This window comes from Prinia subflava, chromosome 8 (assembly GCF_021018805.1).
Source record: "Prinia subflava isolate CZ2003 ecotype Zambia chromosome 8, Cam_Psub_1.2, whole genome shotgun sequence".
Classification (NCBI taxonomy): domain Eukaryota; kingdom Metazoa; phylum Chordata; class Aves; order Passeriformes; family Cisticolidae; genus Prinia; species Prinia subflava.
In genome coordinates, this window is record NC_086254.1 from 24,290,456 (window position 1) to 24,307,322 (window position 16,867).

Here is a 16,867-nt window from a genome sequence, read left to right on the forward strand (position 1 = left end):
CTGACACTTTTTTATTTTGCTGCTCTGACATTTTTCTCCTCCTGCCAATGCAAATCTTGTATATTGATTAATTTCTATGGTATTTATGGCAAATACATGACATTAGGCATAAAAAGCACTATTTTATTGTCCTACCTAGTGGGGACAAGGCAAAATAAAACACTCAGCCAGGTACTTTTTGCATTACATACTTAGGTTGCAATGTTTTAATAGCAAAATAAACAAGAATTTGTTTAAATATTCTCTGTGGGTAACAGCTCCCCACTTCATTATAAAATGTGTGAAGCATTCTTTAGAAATTAGATCACCCTTCAGAAAGTTACTAACTGAAAATAATAATTAAAACTGGGTCAGAAGCTGGAACATTCAAAGGAAAAGATGGAAGAGAGAAATTACAAAAGGTCAAAAGTGTTTTTTTCTCAGTGTATGGGAATCTCAAGGTACAAAAGCACAGAACTGAGGGGCTCATAAGTGATCTGGGATATTACAGGTTAAATACCACTTAAAATGACACCTTGTAAATTGAATTTCTCTCAAAATCAAGGTGCTCTGCTGCTCAGGTGAGATTGGCAAGGCGCTGCTCATCAGTAAAGAAAAAACCAATTAAAAATTGTTTCCTGGGCTGCTCTTTCCCTCACCTCCCCACAAGATTTGTGTTCTCATGGTGTGAGCTCAGCACACGCCTTCCTAAACTCGCTGATGAACGAGGAAATCCACCCAAAGAGCTCCTGGGAGTCCAGGTCTGGTGGCTCCCCAAACTTCACCTGGAAATTGGAAATGACAGAATAGTTAATATTTATTATAGAATACTTAATATTTATTATAGAATACTTAATATTTATTATAGAATACTTAATATTTATTACAGAATACTTAATATTTAGTATATCTGAGTGATCTAAACCATGTCCAGGAGCTTAATGAGATTCAAAGAGCAGAGAAAAGTTAAATAACTCCATTATTGTTAATATTAATATAAAGAAGAAGAGGAATAAGAGGAAAAAGAAGAAGGGGAAGAGGAGGAAGAAGCAAACTTTGAGCTGTCTGAAATCTCCAGGGAATTGAGATCCAAAATATCCCAAATAAAAGTGATCCAAGGAGTTGTCATTGAACTGCCTCAGTGACCTGGGTCAGTCTCTCTGGCTGGACTACAAATCTCAGCTGAAGAGGAGAAAAATCAGGAAATCCCGAAGTTTCCTGGCTCTGCAGCTCAGCAGATGAATCCATTAATTAAAGAAAATATGTATAAAAATGTCCTAATCCCAGGACCAGGATGTTTTTTCACTTTCACAGGATATCACTGCATTTCTGTCCCTTTCCTTAAGACCTCTGGCCACTGTTAAATATGGGATTTTCTTTCTTTTTCTCTAACCAGTATAAATATAAAGCAAGTGGGAATTTCTAGCACTCCTTTCCCCTCCTTTCTTCCCTTTTAAAAAAGAAATGTGGGTTTATTTTCATTGCATTTTCATATGATATGTACCAGCACGTTGCTATAAAGCTTCTTCATTTCCTCACATCTTTTTGACAGCTGGGAGAGATCCCCTTCATATTTCTGAATTAAATCCTGTAATAAAATAAAACCTCTTAATTTGCTGCAGGAGCACACGATTAAAGCAGTGAAAACAAAATCATTCAAGGCAAAATTTCCATGTCATAAAAATTTCACATTTCACAAAAGAGCAGCACACACACACATCCCTTTGCAAGTATTAAGGCATCAAAGAAAAAAAAAGAAAAAAAAAAAAAAGGAACGTTGATGTTAGAGAATTTTAGCTGCAGTATAAAATGACAAAATCTAAATCCATTAAAAGTGGCAGAGGCAGAGAAGCATCACAAGGTCCTGATTTGCAGCATTTTGGCCTTTTTGCCTGTGCAGCACACCCTGACAGTTTCAGGTTCTCAAAGGGCAGGAACAGGGCTGTAGAAACAAGCCTGGAAATAAAATTTCTTCATTTTGGCTCATTTGTGAAAGACACGTTTTCAACAGCCTGCAACAACTTGAAAACAACTCCCTGCTCCGCACGGGCTGCTCCAGCCTGGGGACTGGGAATGGTCTGTGGATAATCAGGATATTGTCATTCTGTGTCCCGTCACAGGGGTGGAACTGGATGGCCTTGAGAATCCCTTCCAAACCATTCCATGATTCTTCCACCCTCCCTAAACCCCCTTCGTCCGAGGGCAGAAGAAATTGTCACAAATTCACTCTAAAATTCCTGTTATCCCCAAGTGCAGCCACGGGGCCGCCTGCTCCTCGTCCTGGGATGCAAAAACAGGAGATGCAGAAACCCTGGAAACCCTCCCCAACCTGAGACTCCCTCAGCAGGGAATAAAAAACCATTTTCCCTCAAACTGCCCCGGTCCCAGCACTAACTCCCAGGTTACTCCTCCCTTACTCCAGCCCACAGGAAGGCTGTGGCTGATTTACCTTCAGCTCCTTGCAGAACTGGGACTCCTGCGCTGTTGCCTTGCTTGCTTTGGGTTTAATCAGCCTCCTGCACTGGATGAGGTTCTCCAATTCTTTTTTTAAAACTAACAGAAGGGAAGGAAAATGAAGAATTTCACCGGCATGAAGAGGTGTCCAAAGGGCTGCAATTGTCTAATTTAGGGCACTAGGAAAACACAGCAGAGTGTGGATGCACAACACATTTATCCAGGAGTATTAACTTCCTGCTGTGAGGCAGAGCTCCTGAAAGAGGCATTTTCTCAGGGAAAAAAATGTGCTCACATCCCAGCAAGTGCAGGATAATGAAGAGGGGAGAGCGTGGTAAATGCAGCAGCCACAAATCTGAGCTTGCCTGGCCTGAGCACTGGGATCAGCCACGGAAATATCGCCCTTCAAACCCACGGGGTGTGCAGGAGGGTCTGTGATAAATGTCATTTCCACCCACTGGCACTCTGCTGTCAGCTCTCAAAGGGTTCAGTGTAAAACCCACGGAGCTCATGGGACTGTTCCATGGGGAGCTGGAAATCCAGTTTACAAAACCCAGCTTACAAAATCCAATTTACAAAACCCATCTTCCCAAAATCCAGCTTACAAAACCCATCTTCCCAAAATCCAGTTTACAAATTCCATCTTCCCAAAATGCAGCTTACAAAATCCAGCTTACAAAACCCATCTTCCCAAAATCCAGCTTACAAAACCCAGTTTACAAAACCCATCTTCCCAAAATCCAGTTTACAAATTCCAGCTTCCCAAAATCCAGCTTACAAAATCCAGCCTACAAAACCCAGTTTACAAAATTCATCTTCCCAAAATCCATTTTCCCAAACCCATCTTCCCAAAATCCAGTTTACAAAACCCGGTGTCTTCCCAAAATCCAGCTTACAAAACCCATCTTCCCAAACCCATCTCCCCAAAACCCATCCTCCATTTGAATAACCTGGTTCTGTCCCTCCTGTCGACTTCACTGGTGCTGGAGCCCTTTCCAGAGAAGGAAACCAGTTTGTTTCCAGAAGGTTCTTGAACTCCAGGAAGTTTTCTCCTGCTGCATTCCCACTCCCATCTCCCAGAGACTCTCCCAGCCATCACAGTGATGGAGCTCTTGCACCACTTAACTTTTGTATTTTATGATAAACTCTATTTACCATGGTCAGTACATTTTTTTACATTTCTAAACCACCTGGACACTCCTCAATATTTCTCTTTTTTTTTAATTCTTCACAGTAACACAGCAGGTTAAGCATCTCCATGGCAACACTTCACCCCAATGTTTTGAACCTTTAACTCTCTTTACAAACCACAGAAGTGCAGTGAAAACCTGTTCCAAATGACTGCACAGTGCATGCAAATCTGCCTCGGAGTGTAGAAACCACATTTACATACCATCAACTTCAGCACTGAGCCCCTTCATGGACGCTGGACAGGCAGAGAGAGGAGAAAAATCACAATAAATATCATTTACACAGTGAGAACGGGATTAGCACAGAAGCACAAGGACTTCATTTTTGATTTGTTGATTATTTCCCCCCCTTCCCTCCTCTCACCATCAGGGACAGCTTCAAACTCCGTCAGCTCCTGGGGGAAGGAGGCCAGCTCGGGCTGGTGCAGGAGGATCTGCTCCACCAGGGCGTGCAGGAGGGTGAACGTCCTGTGCCTGCCCCTCAGCAGGGGCAGCTGCAACAGAGCACAGCCACGCTGACACACGGAGCTGTGACCCTCAAACAACACAAAACACCCGAAAGGAGCAGCACAGGGGCTCAGGGATCCCAGGCAAAACAACAGAATTCAACTCCTCCTTCTCGTTTTGCTGTTTCACACTCGCTCCTGGTTCACAGCTGGCCCCCAACCAGCTCACACCATTCCTCATGCCAAGGGATTTTAATATCAGGGCAGATATTAAAGATTTTAATATCAGGGCAGGCAGAGTTTTGGTGTTCTGCCTCGTCAGAGACACAATTCAGCAGCACAAAGCCAGTGCTGCTGCCTGGAGTGGGGGAGCACAGCCTGTGATCACAGGCAGGAGAGAATTCAGGGTTAAACGGGGTTCTGTTCTCGTGTAACCCAGGGAGGGTGGGAAAATGTGAGCTCCTCATTAGGAATTATTGCCTCTCCACACCCAGGGAGAGCTCAGATGCACAGCTAACAAACTCAGAACAGGATGAATTAATTACTTATTAATTACAGGAGAATGTTTACTCACTTTGGCCAGAGATGACAGCCGGAATCCTCTGGCCGCCTCCTTCCCAGCTTTTTCATTCAGGTGGTTCCCCATGGCCAAAATGTACTCCAGGACAGCCACAAACTTTGGGCTGGACTGCAGCTGCTTGCTGGCTTGGATATTCTGGATTATCAGCTGGAACACACAGGCCTTCCCTCAGACTGGAAATGTGGATAAATCCCTGGTGTCCGTGCCCTCCCTGTGCCACCCTCCGTGTCCCCACCTGAAGTCCCTCCCTTGCCCAGGGACATCTCCCTGTCCAAGCCCTCAGGATTTTCAGCCAGCCCAAACTCCCCAAGACAAAGCTGTGTTGGCACAGCCACCCCAAAAGGAGTCACAACCTTTCAGTCCTGCCAAAACCACCCCGGCCTCCCGTGCACAAACTGTGCTTTGCTGTTTGATTGCCCAAATTTCAGGGATCAGGGGAAGCAGAGCCTGGAGCTCCATCCTTCACCTCCCTCCCTTCCATCCACACCAGCTCAACGCTGTTATCAAAATTCTCAGCACCGTTTCCCCACAAGGAAGAAGAATAATTTCCTGTACTCAAACTCAGAAATTCAGTTTTCCCAGGAATGCCACCTCCCTTCTAGGGCCACAGGCACAGGAGGTGATTTTGTTCCCAGTTAAAACATTTGTATTTCTTTAGCACCACACCTCCTTTCATCAGTCACCAACATAGAAATTTAAAAGCAGGGAGAGGATGAAGCACATGAAAGCTGTTGTTAAAGCATTTATAGCACAGCTCAGGGCCAGGGAGAGCTGAAAGCCAAGATTCACACCGTCCCTTAGGATTTTAGGTGGTTTAAAAATAGGTGTTAGCATGCATAAGAACACACTTAGACACTAATTAGCTCTTCAGTGAGCATTAAATATCCATCAAAGCAAACAGTGCGTGGAATAACTTTCCAATATTCAACATTTGGCTTCAGTGGAGGACAGCAAAGGTGCAGCTGCACCAGGCAGGGTCAGGATCTCTGCACCTCCCCTGTGCTTTCCATCTGCTCCTGCTCTGACCTCCCCTCACAGGGGTTTTGATCACAGGGTAAAGACCTGCTCTGGCAGAACTTTCACATTTTATTTTCATTCCCATGCAGAATGAGGGCAAAACCTCTGAAATGTTTTCAGGGTGTGGAAATTCTTGTTTTGAATCAGAGCATGGACAGAACCTGGCGGGTGAGGCCCGGATCCAGTCACGGGTCTGGCTCTGGTTGAGTCCCCCCACCCTCAGGTCACCCTGGAAAAAGGCAGAGAGGGACCTGAGGTTCCCAAAAATTTCAGTCCAGAGCTGTAATCCTTAGGGGGAACAGCTCCCTCAGCCTTCAGGAAATAATAAATCTCTTTGAGATTTGTCAAATAAACTTTCTCCTTGTCTTAGACTGATTCTTTCAGCTCATGGGGCCAGAACCTCCCCACAGAGGGAATTGAATTCTAATGGTGAAATTCACTTCTGTCTTATCACTGGCCAAAGAAGGAGGAAAATTTAAGGACTCCAAATGAAATTTTGAACATCTTTTCCCATTCTTTTCTGCCTCTTTTGTGGAAGTCTCTTCTACTGCCACGCCCATTATCTTGAGCTTTGGTGGAGTAAGGACGAGATTAAACACACAAATGGAAAAAAAAAAACAAAAACCAAAAAGAATCCTGCCAAAGTACACAGCTTTGAAATGTGCACTGAGGAGATTTGGGGCTCTCTTATCAAAGCCACAGATGCTGGTCACAAACACACCACGAGCGCTCCTTATTGAAATTCTCATCCAGAGGTTTTTAGCTCTACGAGGGTTCAGTGCACTCTGAGGGTGCCCAGCACTTTTCAGAACGGCTGGAAATAATTCTGAGATGGCTCTTCAGGTGTGCTTTGTGAAGCAAAGGGTTTAATAAATGAGAAAATAACAAACAATACAGAAACAAAAGAACAAAGCCATGCTCAGGTGCCAGAGAAGGCTCAGACACGTGGCTAAGACACCCCAAAAATGCACTGAGCACCTCTGTGCTCCTGATTAAATATACAATGATCAATTGTATAATTAATATATAAATTTATAAATAAATATATTTAAATTAAAATATAATATATGTCTTGCTGCCAATAGAAACAGACACAGATTTTGGGAAACATTTCCAAAGCCCAGCCAGTGGCCCTGTGCTGGCACTGGCCCAACCACGGTGAGAGAAACAGGGAAAGTTCTGGTGCTTCTCCATAAAGGGGGTGAAATTGGAACCTTTTGGGGTGAAATTGGAACTTGATCCTTCTTTGGGACCGTCTGGGTGTGGAAGTGCCCTCAGCCCCTGTGGTACTCACGGGCTGCAGGTCTCGGATGCTCTGGGGGAGCTCCCGGGCTCTGAGCAGGAGATCCAGGCGCTGCCCCAGCTGGGGGATCTTGCACATCTGCACAGGATCGAGCAGGACAGGAATAAAAACTCTCAGTTACACCAAAACCTGCATGTACCCTTCATGATTTATGGAGCAGTCCAGCTGTGCCATGGTTTGCATCATTTCTGTGCTCATTCCTTCATTTTGTTCTGGGCTTTGATCCTGTGGGTGAGCCCTGGCACATCCCTGCAAATCCACTGGGGCACACATTGCTAAAATCAACTGCTAAAATCATTGCTAAAACCAATCCCTTCCTGGGAGCAAAACTGGTTGGATAAATATAATTTTATAGATGATGGCTTCTCGATTTGGGGAATCTAGATTGAGGTCAGGATAAATCAGTTCCTGCTCTGTAGGGAGCAGGAGTGTGACTTGGAGACACAAAGGGACCCACAGTTCTCTTTTTGTTTGTCTCAACTCTTCATCAGAATTATCCTTTTATACTGATTTTGGGAGAGACTGTAAATTTAAGTTCTGAACAACAGCTTCCTGTGGTGGTTTTGGCTTGGAGAATGTCCTAAAAGTAGGATGTGGTGTCTTTAATAAATACTGAAACTCCTCACCTCCAGCATAAACTGATCCACCACGTGCAGCTCTGAGCAGGAGCCCTTGAAGGACAGGTACCTTTCTGCATCTTTGGGCGTGGGCAAGTACCTGCAAAGAGAAAAATTAAAATTGGGTGTCCTCTTCCTCTTTACTCTGATAAAACAATGATTCCATTCCCTGCCCTGGAATTTCCCACATTTTCTGTGGTTTATGTGTTTGATATTTATCGCTTATCCTGTGTGGGTGTTTGAACCAGCCGTGAGGTGGGAAGGGCCCTGCAGACACCCCCGGACATCTGGAAATGCCTCTGTGTAGAAAAGAGCCAGAATGTCCAGCTGGAGGTGTGCAGAGAATTTAGAATGGCAGAATGGTTCAGAAAAGGTAAAAACGTGGGACAGGGGAGTTCAGGCCCTGCTTTCCAAAGAGTTTGGATCCTTTCTCACCTCTGTTAACACAAAATCACAGAATATCCTGAGCTGGGAGGGACCCCAGGATCCTCCTGTCCATCCTGGCCCTGCACAGACCCCCCAACAACCCCAGCCTGAGGGGATTTCTCTCTTTATCCTGATTTTTGCATGGTTTTTAACTTGCTTAAACAGTGACAGCACAACCCCCAGACCCACAGCTTCCTCCCTTCTGCACGAGGTCACAGAACATCCCCCAGTGCCACGGATTTTCAGAGGATTGGTGAAAATCTCCTGAAAAAATGTGCCTCCACTTGGAGAAACAAACACAGCAGCAGAGCTGCCTTCCCCTGGAGACCCCCCTGCCTGAGCAGTCACTGGGGGCACTCCCAGAAAAAGGGAATTGATGGCAGAGCGCACAGGTGAGCATGGAAAGGAGCTGAAATAAATATTCATGCCTTAAACTTCTAAATTTGCAGCAAGAGTGATTAAACATTCATGGGCAGAGCTATACATTTCCAGTAGGAGTCAGGGGATTTGCTCAAAGGTGGAGAAAAGCAAATATTTTAGCATGTTAAACACAGGACAAACGCTAAGATTTATTTGACTGTTGTCAATAATTAATATGACATTTCCATTGTAAAATTGCTGGTGTTTGAATTAACTCTATATTGAAGCAGATTAAAATGTAATCCTTTCAGCCCACTTTACCATCAAGGAAAAAAAATGAATTTTCATTTAAAAATAAGTTAGCTGTTGGCAAAAGAAACGGTGTTTATTCATCATTAAAAATTGTTTGAGCTTTTATGCAAATTCATAGAATGCATTTTAAAAGGTGACAGCAAACATCTTCATTTAATCAGAAATCTGATACCCCATAAAAATCTTTAGCTGCATTATGCATAGAAAATGGAACTAACAGATTATCTGGAAGGTTTAAAGCTTAGAGCAGTAAACAATGGGAGCCATGAGAAGGGAGGCACAAAAACACGTGAATGCCTTCCATAAATATCTTTTTACATGAATGCAGCCCTAATGGAATTTGCACAATGAAAAAGATCCCCATTTCTCTGAAAGAAAAATGAGGTTTGGAGAGATGTGGAGGGCTTTGCTGTTGAGACAGGAGGATAAAGAATCATTCAGGGGTGGAGAGGTTTCTGTACCAAATCCATCCTTGAATTTCCAGTGTTATCCCACCACCTCCTCAGGACACTCTGCTCCCTGGTCACAGGTTGAAAATGGAATTTTGGCTTTCACCTGAAGTATTTTTCACTCTCTAACAGCAGGATTTTGCTGCTGTTCCCTGGCTCAGACTCTCTGGCAGGCACAATTTGCTCTGGGGGGATTTCCCAGCCCTGGACCTGTCTGGGCTCCTGTCCTGCCCACGGGTTCTCATTAACTGGAGCTCACAGCTCCCAAAGGTGACATTGCCCACTGGGACACCTAAATTTGGGGCCCTGTTAAGTTTGGGTTACTTTTGAGTTTTGCTAAATTTAAGTTTTATCAAGTTTAAGCGATAATAGATTTATATCCTATTAATTGAAAGGTTTTACATGTAGGTTTTGTTAAGTTGATACAATTTAAGATTCTTTTGCCAAAATTCATTCACATTTAGTTTAAGTATTAAATGGAGCTTTTCAGAAGTGCAGAGTGCCCTCCTTGTGTGGTGCCAAGCCCAGCACAGAGCACGGGGAGTGCTGATGCCCCATGAGAATTCCTGTCTGCTCCTTCAGTTTTCCAGAGCCTTGGGAATCCCAGCCTTCATTTGGAGACCAATCTCAACTGCTTCACTTACACTCAAAACTCTCAGGGTGGAAAAAAAAACTTGCAGCTTTCTTTCAGTGCAAGATTTGCACAGGGATTGATCGATTTTGGCAGTAAATAATAATCCCAGGGACAGGGTGCTTGAAGCCAGAGAGCATCGTTGAATCCTTGGAATTATAAACACAGAGCGATGCAGGAATCAATATCCCTGCCACAGCCCAGTGCTGGGAATATTCCCTCTGCACTGCTGCCATCAAAGAAAGACTTCAAGGAAAAAATATGACATTCCAAGCTTCATTGCCATCATTATTATTATTATTATTGTCTGATGGCAAAGAGCCCAGAGGTCTTAAATCAGGGATGCCACAGCAATTTCAGCAGCCTGGAGAGAGATCCTGGACTGAGCCTGCAGAGCCAGGACTGAACCCTGAGCAGCAGAGTGGGGTCAGAGCTTCCCTCGGAGGTGGGAGCAGGGAATTGGGGCTGCAGAAATCTCCTTTCCCTTTTTGCCTCTCCAGAAACAGCCCCGAGGCACTGCAGGGCACCTCCACATCCAGGGCTGTTCCCTGCAGTTGTTTCCTGCCCATTTCCAGCCCTGCAATAAAATATTTCTGTCCTCATTGAGCCTCTGGGCTCAGATTTTCAGCAGTCCCCTCAGGGGGCCACGCAGCAGATCCCAGTTTGTGTGCACCAGTTTAACTGGGAGAGCTCTGGGACAGCAAGGAAACACCTCCCAGAACTGAAAAAAACATTGAAATACCCCCTGTCCCACCCATGTCCCCTCATGCTTCAAAGCCCATCACATAAAATAAAAGGAATTCCATGTTCCAGGTCTGGCCTTCCTCACATCCCCTCCCCAGCACACACAGGATCCTGCACAATTCCAAATTCCCGTCTCAGAGCAGGGTTTCAGGGCCAAAATTAAACTGATTCCACAAGAAGCAGAAACATCAATTATTTACTTCCACACTTTCTCTGCCAATGTCTCCTTTTTCCCGGTTTTCTTTAGCAGAACACTCATTATTTGTCTTGTTTGGAAGCAAGAATCAGTTTCACATCAAGCTTTTGCATGTAAAAATGTTGATTTAAATGGCCCAAGTATCACAGGGGGACAGGGATGTGGCACAGGTCCCACTTCTTTCCTTTGTTTCTACATCTCAAATTATTCAAAAAGATCAAATCCAGCTCCTGTGAATTTCTCATGCTGATAGTTTGCTTACACCCCTGAAATCTGCCCATTTTGGTAAAAGCTACAGAAATCTCCACTCTGCTTTAAACCCCCAGATCTCTTACAAATATACAAAAAATCCCAATATCCCCTAAACCTCCTTTAACTCCTGCCTGCCTTCCTCCTCTCCAAATTCTGCCTTCTCCAAGAGGGCCCAAAACCCAAACAATTCCCCCCAAAATCACCTTCTCAGGGCTGTGATCTGCTCGTCTGTGAGCCCGCCGCTCTCCTCGTGGATGATGAACAGTTTGTCCTTCAGCTCGCCTGGTTTGATGTGGAAACTTTTAAGGAAAATATCTGGGGAAAAAGGATTCTTGGGTTACTCGGGAAGGAAATGCTCGAGGGAAGGAAAATCACAAAAGTACTTAGCAGAATTTAAAAAAAAGACAGAATAAAAAATATTTAGCAGCTGCTGTCATAAGGCAAAAACTCAGTCTTCATATTTCCTTTAAATTTACATAGCAGTCGTCAAGGAAAACCAAATCTGAGGATGATTTTCTTGTCTCTTACTGATACCTGCTCCCTGTGTGGCAGAAATTTCTTTTTTCAACAAGAATCCATTAGAGAACTTGGATTTTATTTGTATTTTCCCCTCCACTGGCCTTGACTTTAGTGTGGAGCTCTCTCAGAGCTCTCATTTTCCTCTGGTGTTCACAACTCCACTCAAAAATCTCCAGAATTTTTAACCCACTGGCATTTTGGAGCTTCATCTTTTTATTCATTAATTAAAGGACTGTGGTTTGCAGCACTTGCAGGAAGATTAATCAGAGTTCTCAGGATCAAATTAACTTTTGATCTGAGTAATGTCCATTATAATCAGGATATGCCAAAACTCTCAGTGATGAGGATAAGATTAAGAAAGGGATGTGGAACATCCCAGAGAAAAACACTGTGAGAGGAACAGGATCAAAAGGAGGAATGGTGCCTTTTTAGAGCAAAAGAAAGACATTTCCTCAAAGAAACTGCAATAATTTACCAGATAAAAGTGCTGTTACAAGATTCTTTTATCTGCAACAGCACTTTCCCATCGCTCTTCCTTTTAACCCTTCCAATTGTCAGTCAAGGGATGCAACAATCCCGAGTTATCTCCATTTACATTTCCCAATTAAAACTCTACACACTCTCCAAAACACATTTTTTCTTATTCATATTCATCAAGATGAAATCATTAAAACTTCAGAATTGACGGCCCCAAATTCTTTACACATGTAACCATCTAAAGCCTTTCCACCAGGATAAAACAGCAATCCCAAACACCAAGGGAGCCATTTCCACTGGATTCCCAGAGGAAAATTCGACCTTTTCTTGAGGATCATCTCTGCTCCAACAGAGCCACATCTGTCACTGCATGGGGAATTATTTCAGATTGCTTCCAACACCCTGACCAGCAGGGTGTCAGGTTTGCATTCAGTGCTCCTTTGTACTATTCCACTTGTCTTATTTGATTTTATTTTTATCCTTTTGTTGTTGTTTGTTTCTTCTCTCTCTATTAAATTTTATTTCTGACTTGGAGTCTCACTGGTTTTGCTTTCAAACCAGTACAATCTCTGCAGCATCAAGGGCCACATTTGGAACAACTGAGCCATGGGGTCCCTTTTTTACCACGAGAGAGGTCCTGAATTAAAAAGTGATTTACACAACCCTGATCACTGCCTGTGGAATGCAGAAGGAGCAAACAGCCAGTGCAGGCAGAGCCCAGCCCGGGCTCCCAAAATGAAACACAAAGTTGTGTTTTGTGTCAGAGAAATGAAGAAAATCTGTGTAATTGTAGCTGTGGAACACGGCCATGGGACAGTTATAAAGATGAGTTCTAATAAACAACTGAAGAAAGCATGGAAGGAAGTTTTTGAATAAATCTTTTGCTTGCAATTACCTATTATAAGTCTCAAGCTATTCTGTAATAAGTGTATTTAATTATAACTTTAGAAGCTCGCTTTGTATTAAAGAATTTTTAACTGTAGTTTTGGAATGTAAAAAGCCTTTTAGACAGAAGAGGGAAGTAAGAAGGGTGCCCAGGCCTTTCACAGAAGGTGGGAAAACATCCTGGACACAAAAAAAGATTTCAGCTCACTGATTGATGGCTCCTGAAGAGGGAAACTAAAATCACTATTGAAGATTGATGGAGCTGGAAAATAGAAATGGAGCCCCACATCTGGAAACTGAACCCCACATCTGGGAGAAATATCCTGGATGTACATCCTGGAATATTGAAATATCGAAATAGATCTCAATAGCCTATAGAATTATACAGGACAAACTATGGATTTATGACTGTTGAGTATTGAATTGTGACGTTAAAACTAGAAATGGAAACTGCTGAGAAAGTTTGAATATGTATGAATATAGCAAATAAAATCCCAGCAGGTCCAGCAATGGGTGTGCAGTCGGAAGGGAAAATCGCTCCGCTGTACCCAGCGCTGTCTTTGCTCACACTTTACCACGCTCATTAATTAATTATTAAATTGGATTGCTGCTTGATCTATCGGCCGTGTCAAGCGTCTCATTTGTAACACCAGGGAGCAGCACGCAGCCCCTGCTCATCACTCACTGAAGTTGTGAGCAACTTTCGTGTCCAGCAGGATGTGCTGATTCACCGGAGGCTCGCTGTCCAGCAGCACCGCCGTGTCCTGGCTCTGGAACTGCTCGCACAGCCTGCACACATCGATCTTCCTCCTGCACGGCTCACACGAGCCCCAGACAGATTTCTGAATCTAAAAATACGGGAGGGACACAGGGTAAACAAAAAAGGAGAACGGAGGTCCTTTGTTCCATGCAAACACAGAAAGGGGCATCCAGGCCATTCCGTGGCACAGCTGGGTTCTTGTAACCGTCCCTGTCACACAGGCTGCAATATTTAGGTTTTGTTTTTTTCCTTTAACAGGCTCATCCTCACCTTGTCACAAGGAACGACGTCCCAGTGAAAGGCTTTGGTTCTCTTTGCTGCTGGGGAGAGGCTGCAGGGCTGCGGGAGGGCAGGGGGGGCTGGAGGGGCTGGAGGGGCTGGGACTGGGGATGGGAATGGGGATGGGGATGAGGATGAGGATGAGGATGGGGCCGGGGATGGGGTTGGGGCCAGGGCTGGGGTTGAGGATGAGGATGGGGATGGGGATGGAGCTGAGGCTGGGAATGGGGATGAGGATGGGGCTGGGGCCGGGGATGGGGTTGGGGCCAGGGCTGGGGTTGAGGATGAGGATGGGGATGGAGCTGGGGCTGGGAATGGGGATGAGGATGAGGATGGGGCTGGGGCTGGGGATGAGGATGGGGATGGAGCTGGGGCTGGGGCTGCCTCCCCCTCTGCAGCTCCTGCCAGGGGGGCTGCAGGCTTGCTCAGGCTGCCCCTGGCAGGACTCCCACCCAAGCTGGGAGCCTCCTCCTGCTGCTCGTTCACAGGCACAGTGAATTCCTCGTAGTCAGCCTCGGGGGAGCTGCGTCCCGGGGGTCCCCGGTGGGGCAGGGGGGCAGCGCTGCCCGGCTGGCAGTGCCCCTCCAGCAGGGACAGCCACTGCCCCTGCAGCCTGCCCGCAGCCTCCGGGCTGCTGCTCTGCACCGTGCGGGGAATCCGGAACCTGCAAGGGAAAAGAGCATCCAGAAACTCCTGGAGGGTGGGCAGCACGCTGCCCAGCCAGGCTCTGCTCCGAGCACAGCCATGCTCAGCTGATGCCCTGGCACAGGAGCCCAGCTGGCCTTTTCAGAGTGAGCTGCTCTCGAGTTTGGCGTGGGAGAGCTGAGGTCTGGCCAGGAGCTCATTGTCCCTCCTCTCCCCCTGGGGAAGGAGCAGCGTGCTCCACCTGCCTGGGGGGAGCTCAGAACCCGCTCCCCTGAGCTGCGTGAGGCATCTCCTCCCCAGCCCCACCAGGGGCTCAGGGCATCAGCTCAGCTCCGCCTTGGATTCCTCCTGAAAATCCTCACCTGCTGGAATTCTGAAGGCTGAGGATTTCAGGCTTTCTGTTCTAAAAGGCACTGACCCTCAGGCAGGCACTGCATCTGATCTGAGGCCATGGAACAGGCTTCCAAAATTCAGTGACAGCACTGGGGCTGTGGAGTGTAGTTTGAATAGAAGTGTGTGATCTCACAGGGTGAAAAACTTAGATTTAAGATTTCAGTATATGGTAATACATATGGGGCAAGATGAAGGATCTTGGGCATTGTCTAAGTCCTTCTTCTTCACCTTCTTCTCCTTGGTTTCAGGTGGATTTTTTAATTGGGTGAGAAAAGTCTGCATTGTGGACCTTGGGTGGTCATTATTGGGTCAAAAGCATAAATAACATAGGTGTCATCTCATTACTGGGTGATTAGCACTTAAATAACCTTGAAAAGAGTTAAAAGTGCTCCATTTTACCTTCATTCCCTAACCTGCCAGCCAGAACTCATGGCTTGTGGGACTGTAACATAGACAATAAATAATAAACAGAGTCCAAATGCAAACTTCATCTCTCGTGCCATTAATCCCGACCTTGGCAGGAAGAGCAGCCAGGACTGTCCCACTCCCCAGGCTCTGCAGAGCAGTGGCAGGGGTGAGCTGTGCCATTTGGTGCCCTCATTTCTCCAGGGCTGTCACTTTACCCTGGGCCACTGAGCTCCTCTGCGACTCTGCGTTAACGAGTTATTAATTACTGGCTGCACTTACAGGTAATGGTGATCTCTGGTGTGAAGGGAGAAGGTGCTGCAGCCATCCCTGCTGAGCCCCACGGTCCCAGGGGACAGGGGAACCGTGGCTGTGGGGCTCCTGTCCCCCAGCCCAAGGCTGTACAAAGCCAATTCTCCTTCCCGCAGCTGTGCCAGGCACCTGCAGGACAAGGGAGGGACACACAGCTCATTCCTCACCGGCTTTATTTACACAGCCTCCAAATGTCAATAAATCTCCACGTTTTTACAGCGTCCTCCGTGGAAAAGTCAAAAATATCAATAGTAGAGCATAAAGTATTTGAGATGTTCTCATTTGAGAGTTTCTTGGTTTTGTCTGTAACCTAAATAAAGGGTGACATAAAATCTGAACAGCCTGCCATGCCCAGTGAGAGCTAAAATTAAATCTGAGTATCAATTAAAAATTACCCAAGTCGTGATAATTTTTTAGCCATGCTCTGTCCCTCCCTCTCCATTTATTCCTCATTTATTTGGGATGGTGGATCTTTGGGACTCTGAGCTTTTGAAGGAATCCCCCTGTGACTGAGCAGTGCACAATGTGACAAAGCTGCAGAGTTTCTGTGTCTTCCAGGTTTCTCTCCACCGAGTTACAAACAAATCACCAAATTTAGCTCCCAATCATCCAGTCCAATATCCCTCTCTCTTGGAAATCCAAGGGGAACTCCTCCGGGACCCCCTCATTCCCAGGAGTCACTGGGCAGGAAAGGGTTAAAGTGCTCCGCTCTTGAGGGCTTCCAGCAGAAGTGGCAGTGCCAAAATTTGGGGAAAAGCTCTTTAAATTATAATTAAAGAAGAAATTGCCTGAGCATTCAGAGCTTCCACTCCAGCAGAATCCTCTGCTTCAGCCTCTCCTCTGGAACTCTGCCCTGACCTTTATAACAAAGGTCCCAATAATTAAATAAGAATAAAACTTCTTGGGTTTTACTGTGGGTTTTATTCTTATTTAATTTTTATTCTTTTGCCTTCTCATTTTCTGGAGGGTTTCTGCCTTTCTTTACCATTCTGGCAGTTCTAGCAAAACTCTCTTTCCCTCCCCTCTCTCTTCAAGGTGTGGCTGGTTGATTAAGGTGTTCTATGAAGAATTTAAATAAGTTTAGCTACTCCAGAACAAATTAAGCATAAACCATAAATTGCATCTATTCCCACACAAACAGTCAAAGTGATAAGAATTGTTTAATGGAGCTGGCAGTGCTATTGATCTCCCCTTTCTTCCAGGCAGGGACTCATGGATTAATCGGATCTCCTGATG

At 45.3% G+C, this 16,867-nt stretch overlaps 1 protein-coding gene across 1 annotated transcript; it reads right to left on the reverse strand.

Annotated features, from left to right (window-relative positions):
• Positions 1-10: 10 nt before the first annotated feature.
• LOC134552982 (uncharacterized) lies at positions 11-13,957 on the reverse strand. Its single transcript, XM_063402210.1, has 11 exons — positions 13,868-13,957; positions 13,523-13,685; positions 11,160-11,271; positions 7,596-7,686; positions 6,961-7,047; positions 4,644-4,796; positions 3,988-4,117; positions 3,827-3,859; positions 2,429-2,532; positions 1,484-1,567; positions 11-764 (listed from the first exon to the last, which is right to left on the reverse strand). Exons 4-11 carry the CDS (start codon positions 7,602-7,604, stop codon positions 660-662), a joined length of 705 nt encoding a protein of 234 aa, XP_063258280.1. The 5' UTR covers positions 7,605-7,686; positions 11,160-11,271; positions 13,523-13,685; positions 13,868-13,957; the 3' UTR covers positions 11-659.
• Positions 13,958-16,867: the final 2,910 nt, after the last annotated feature.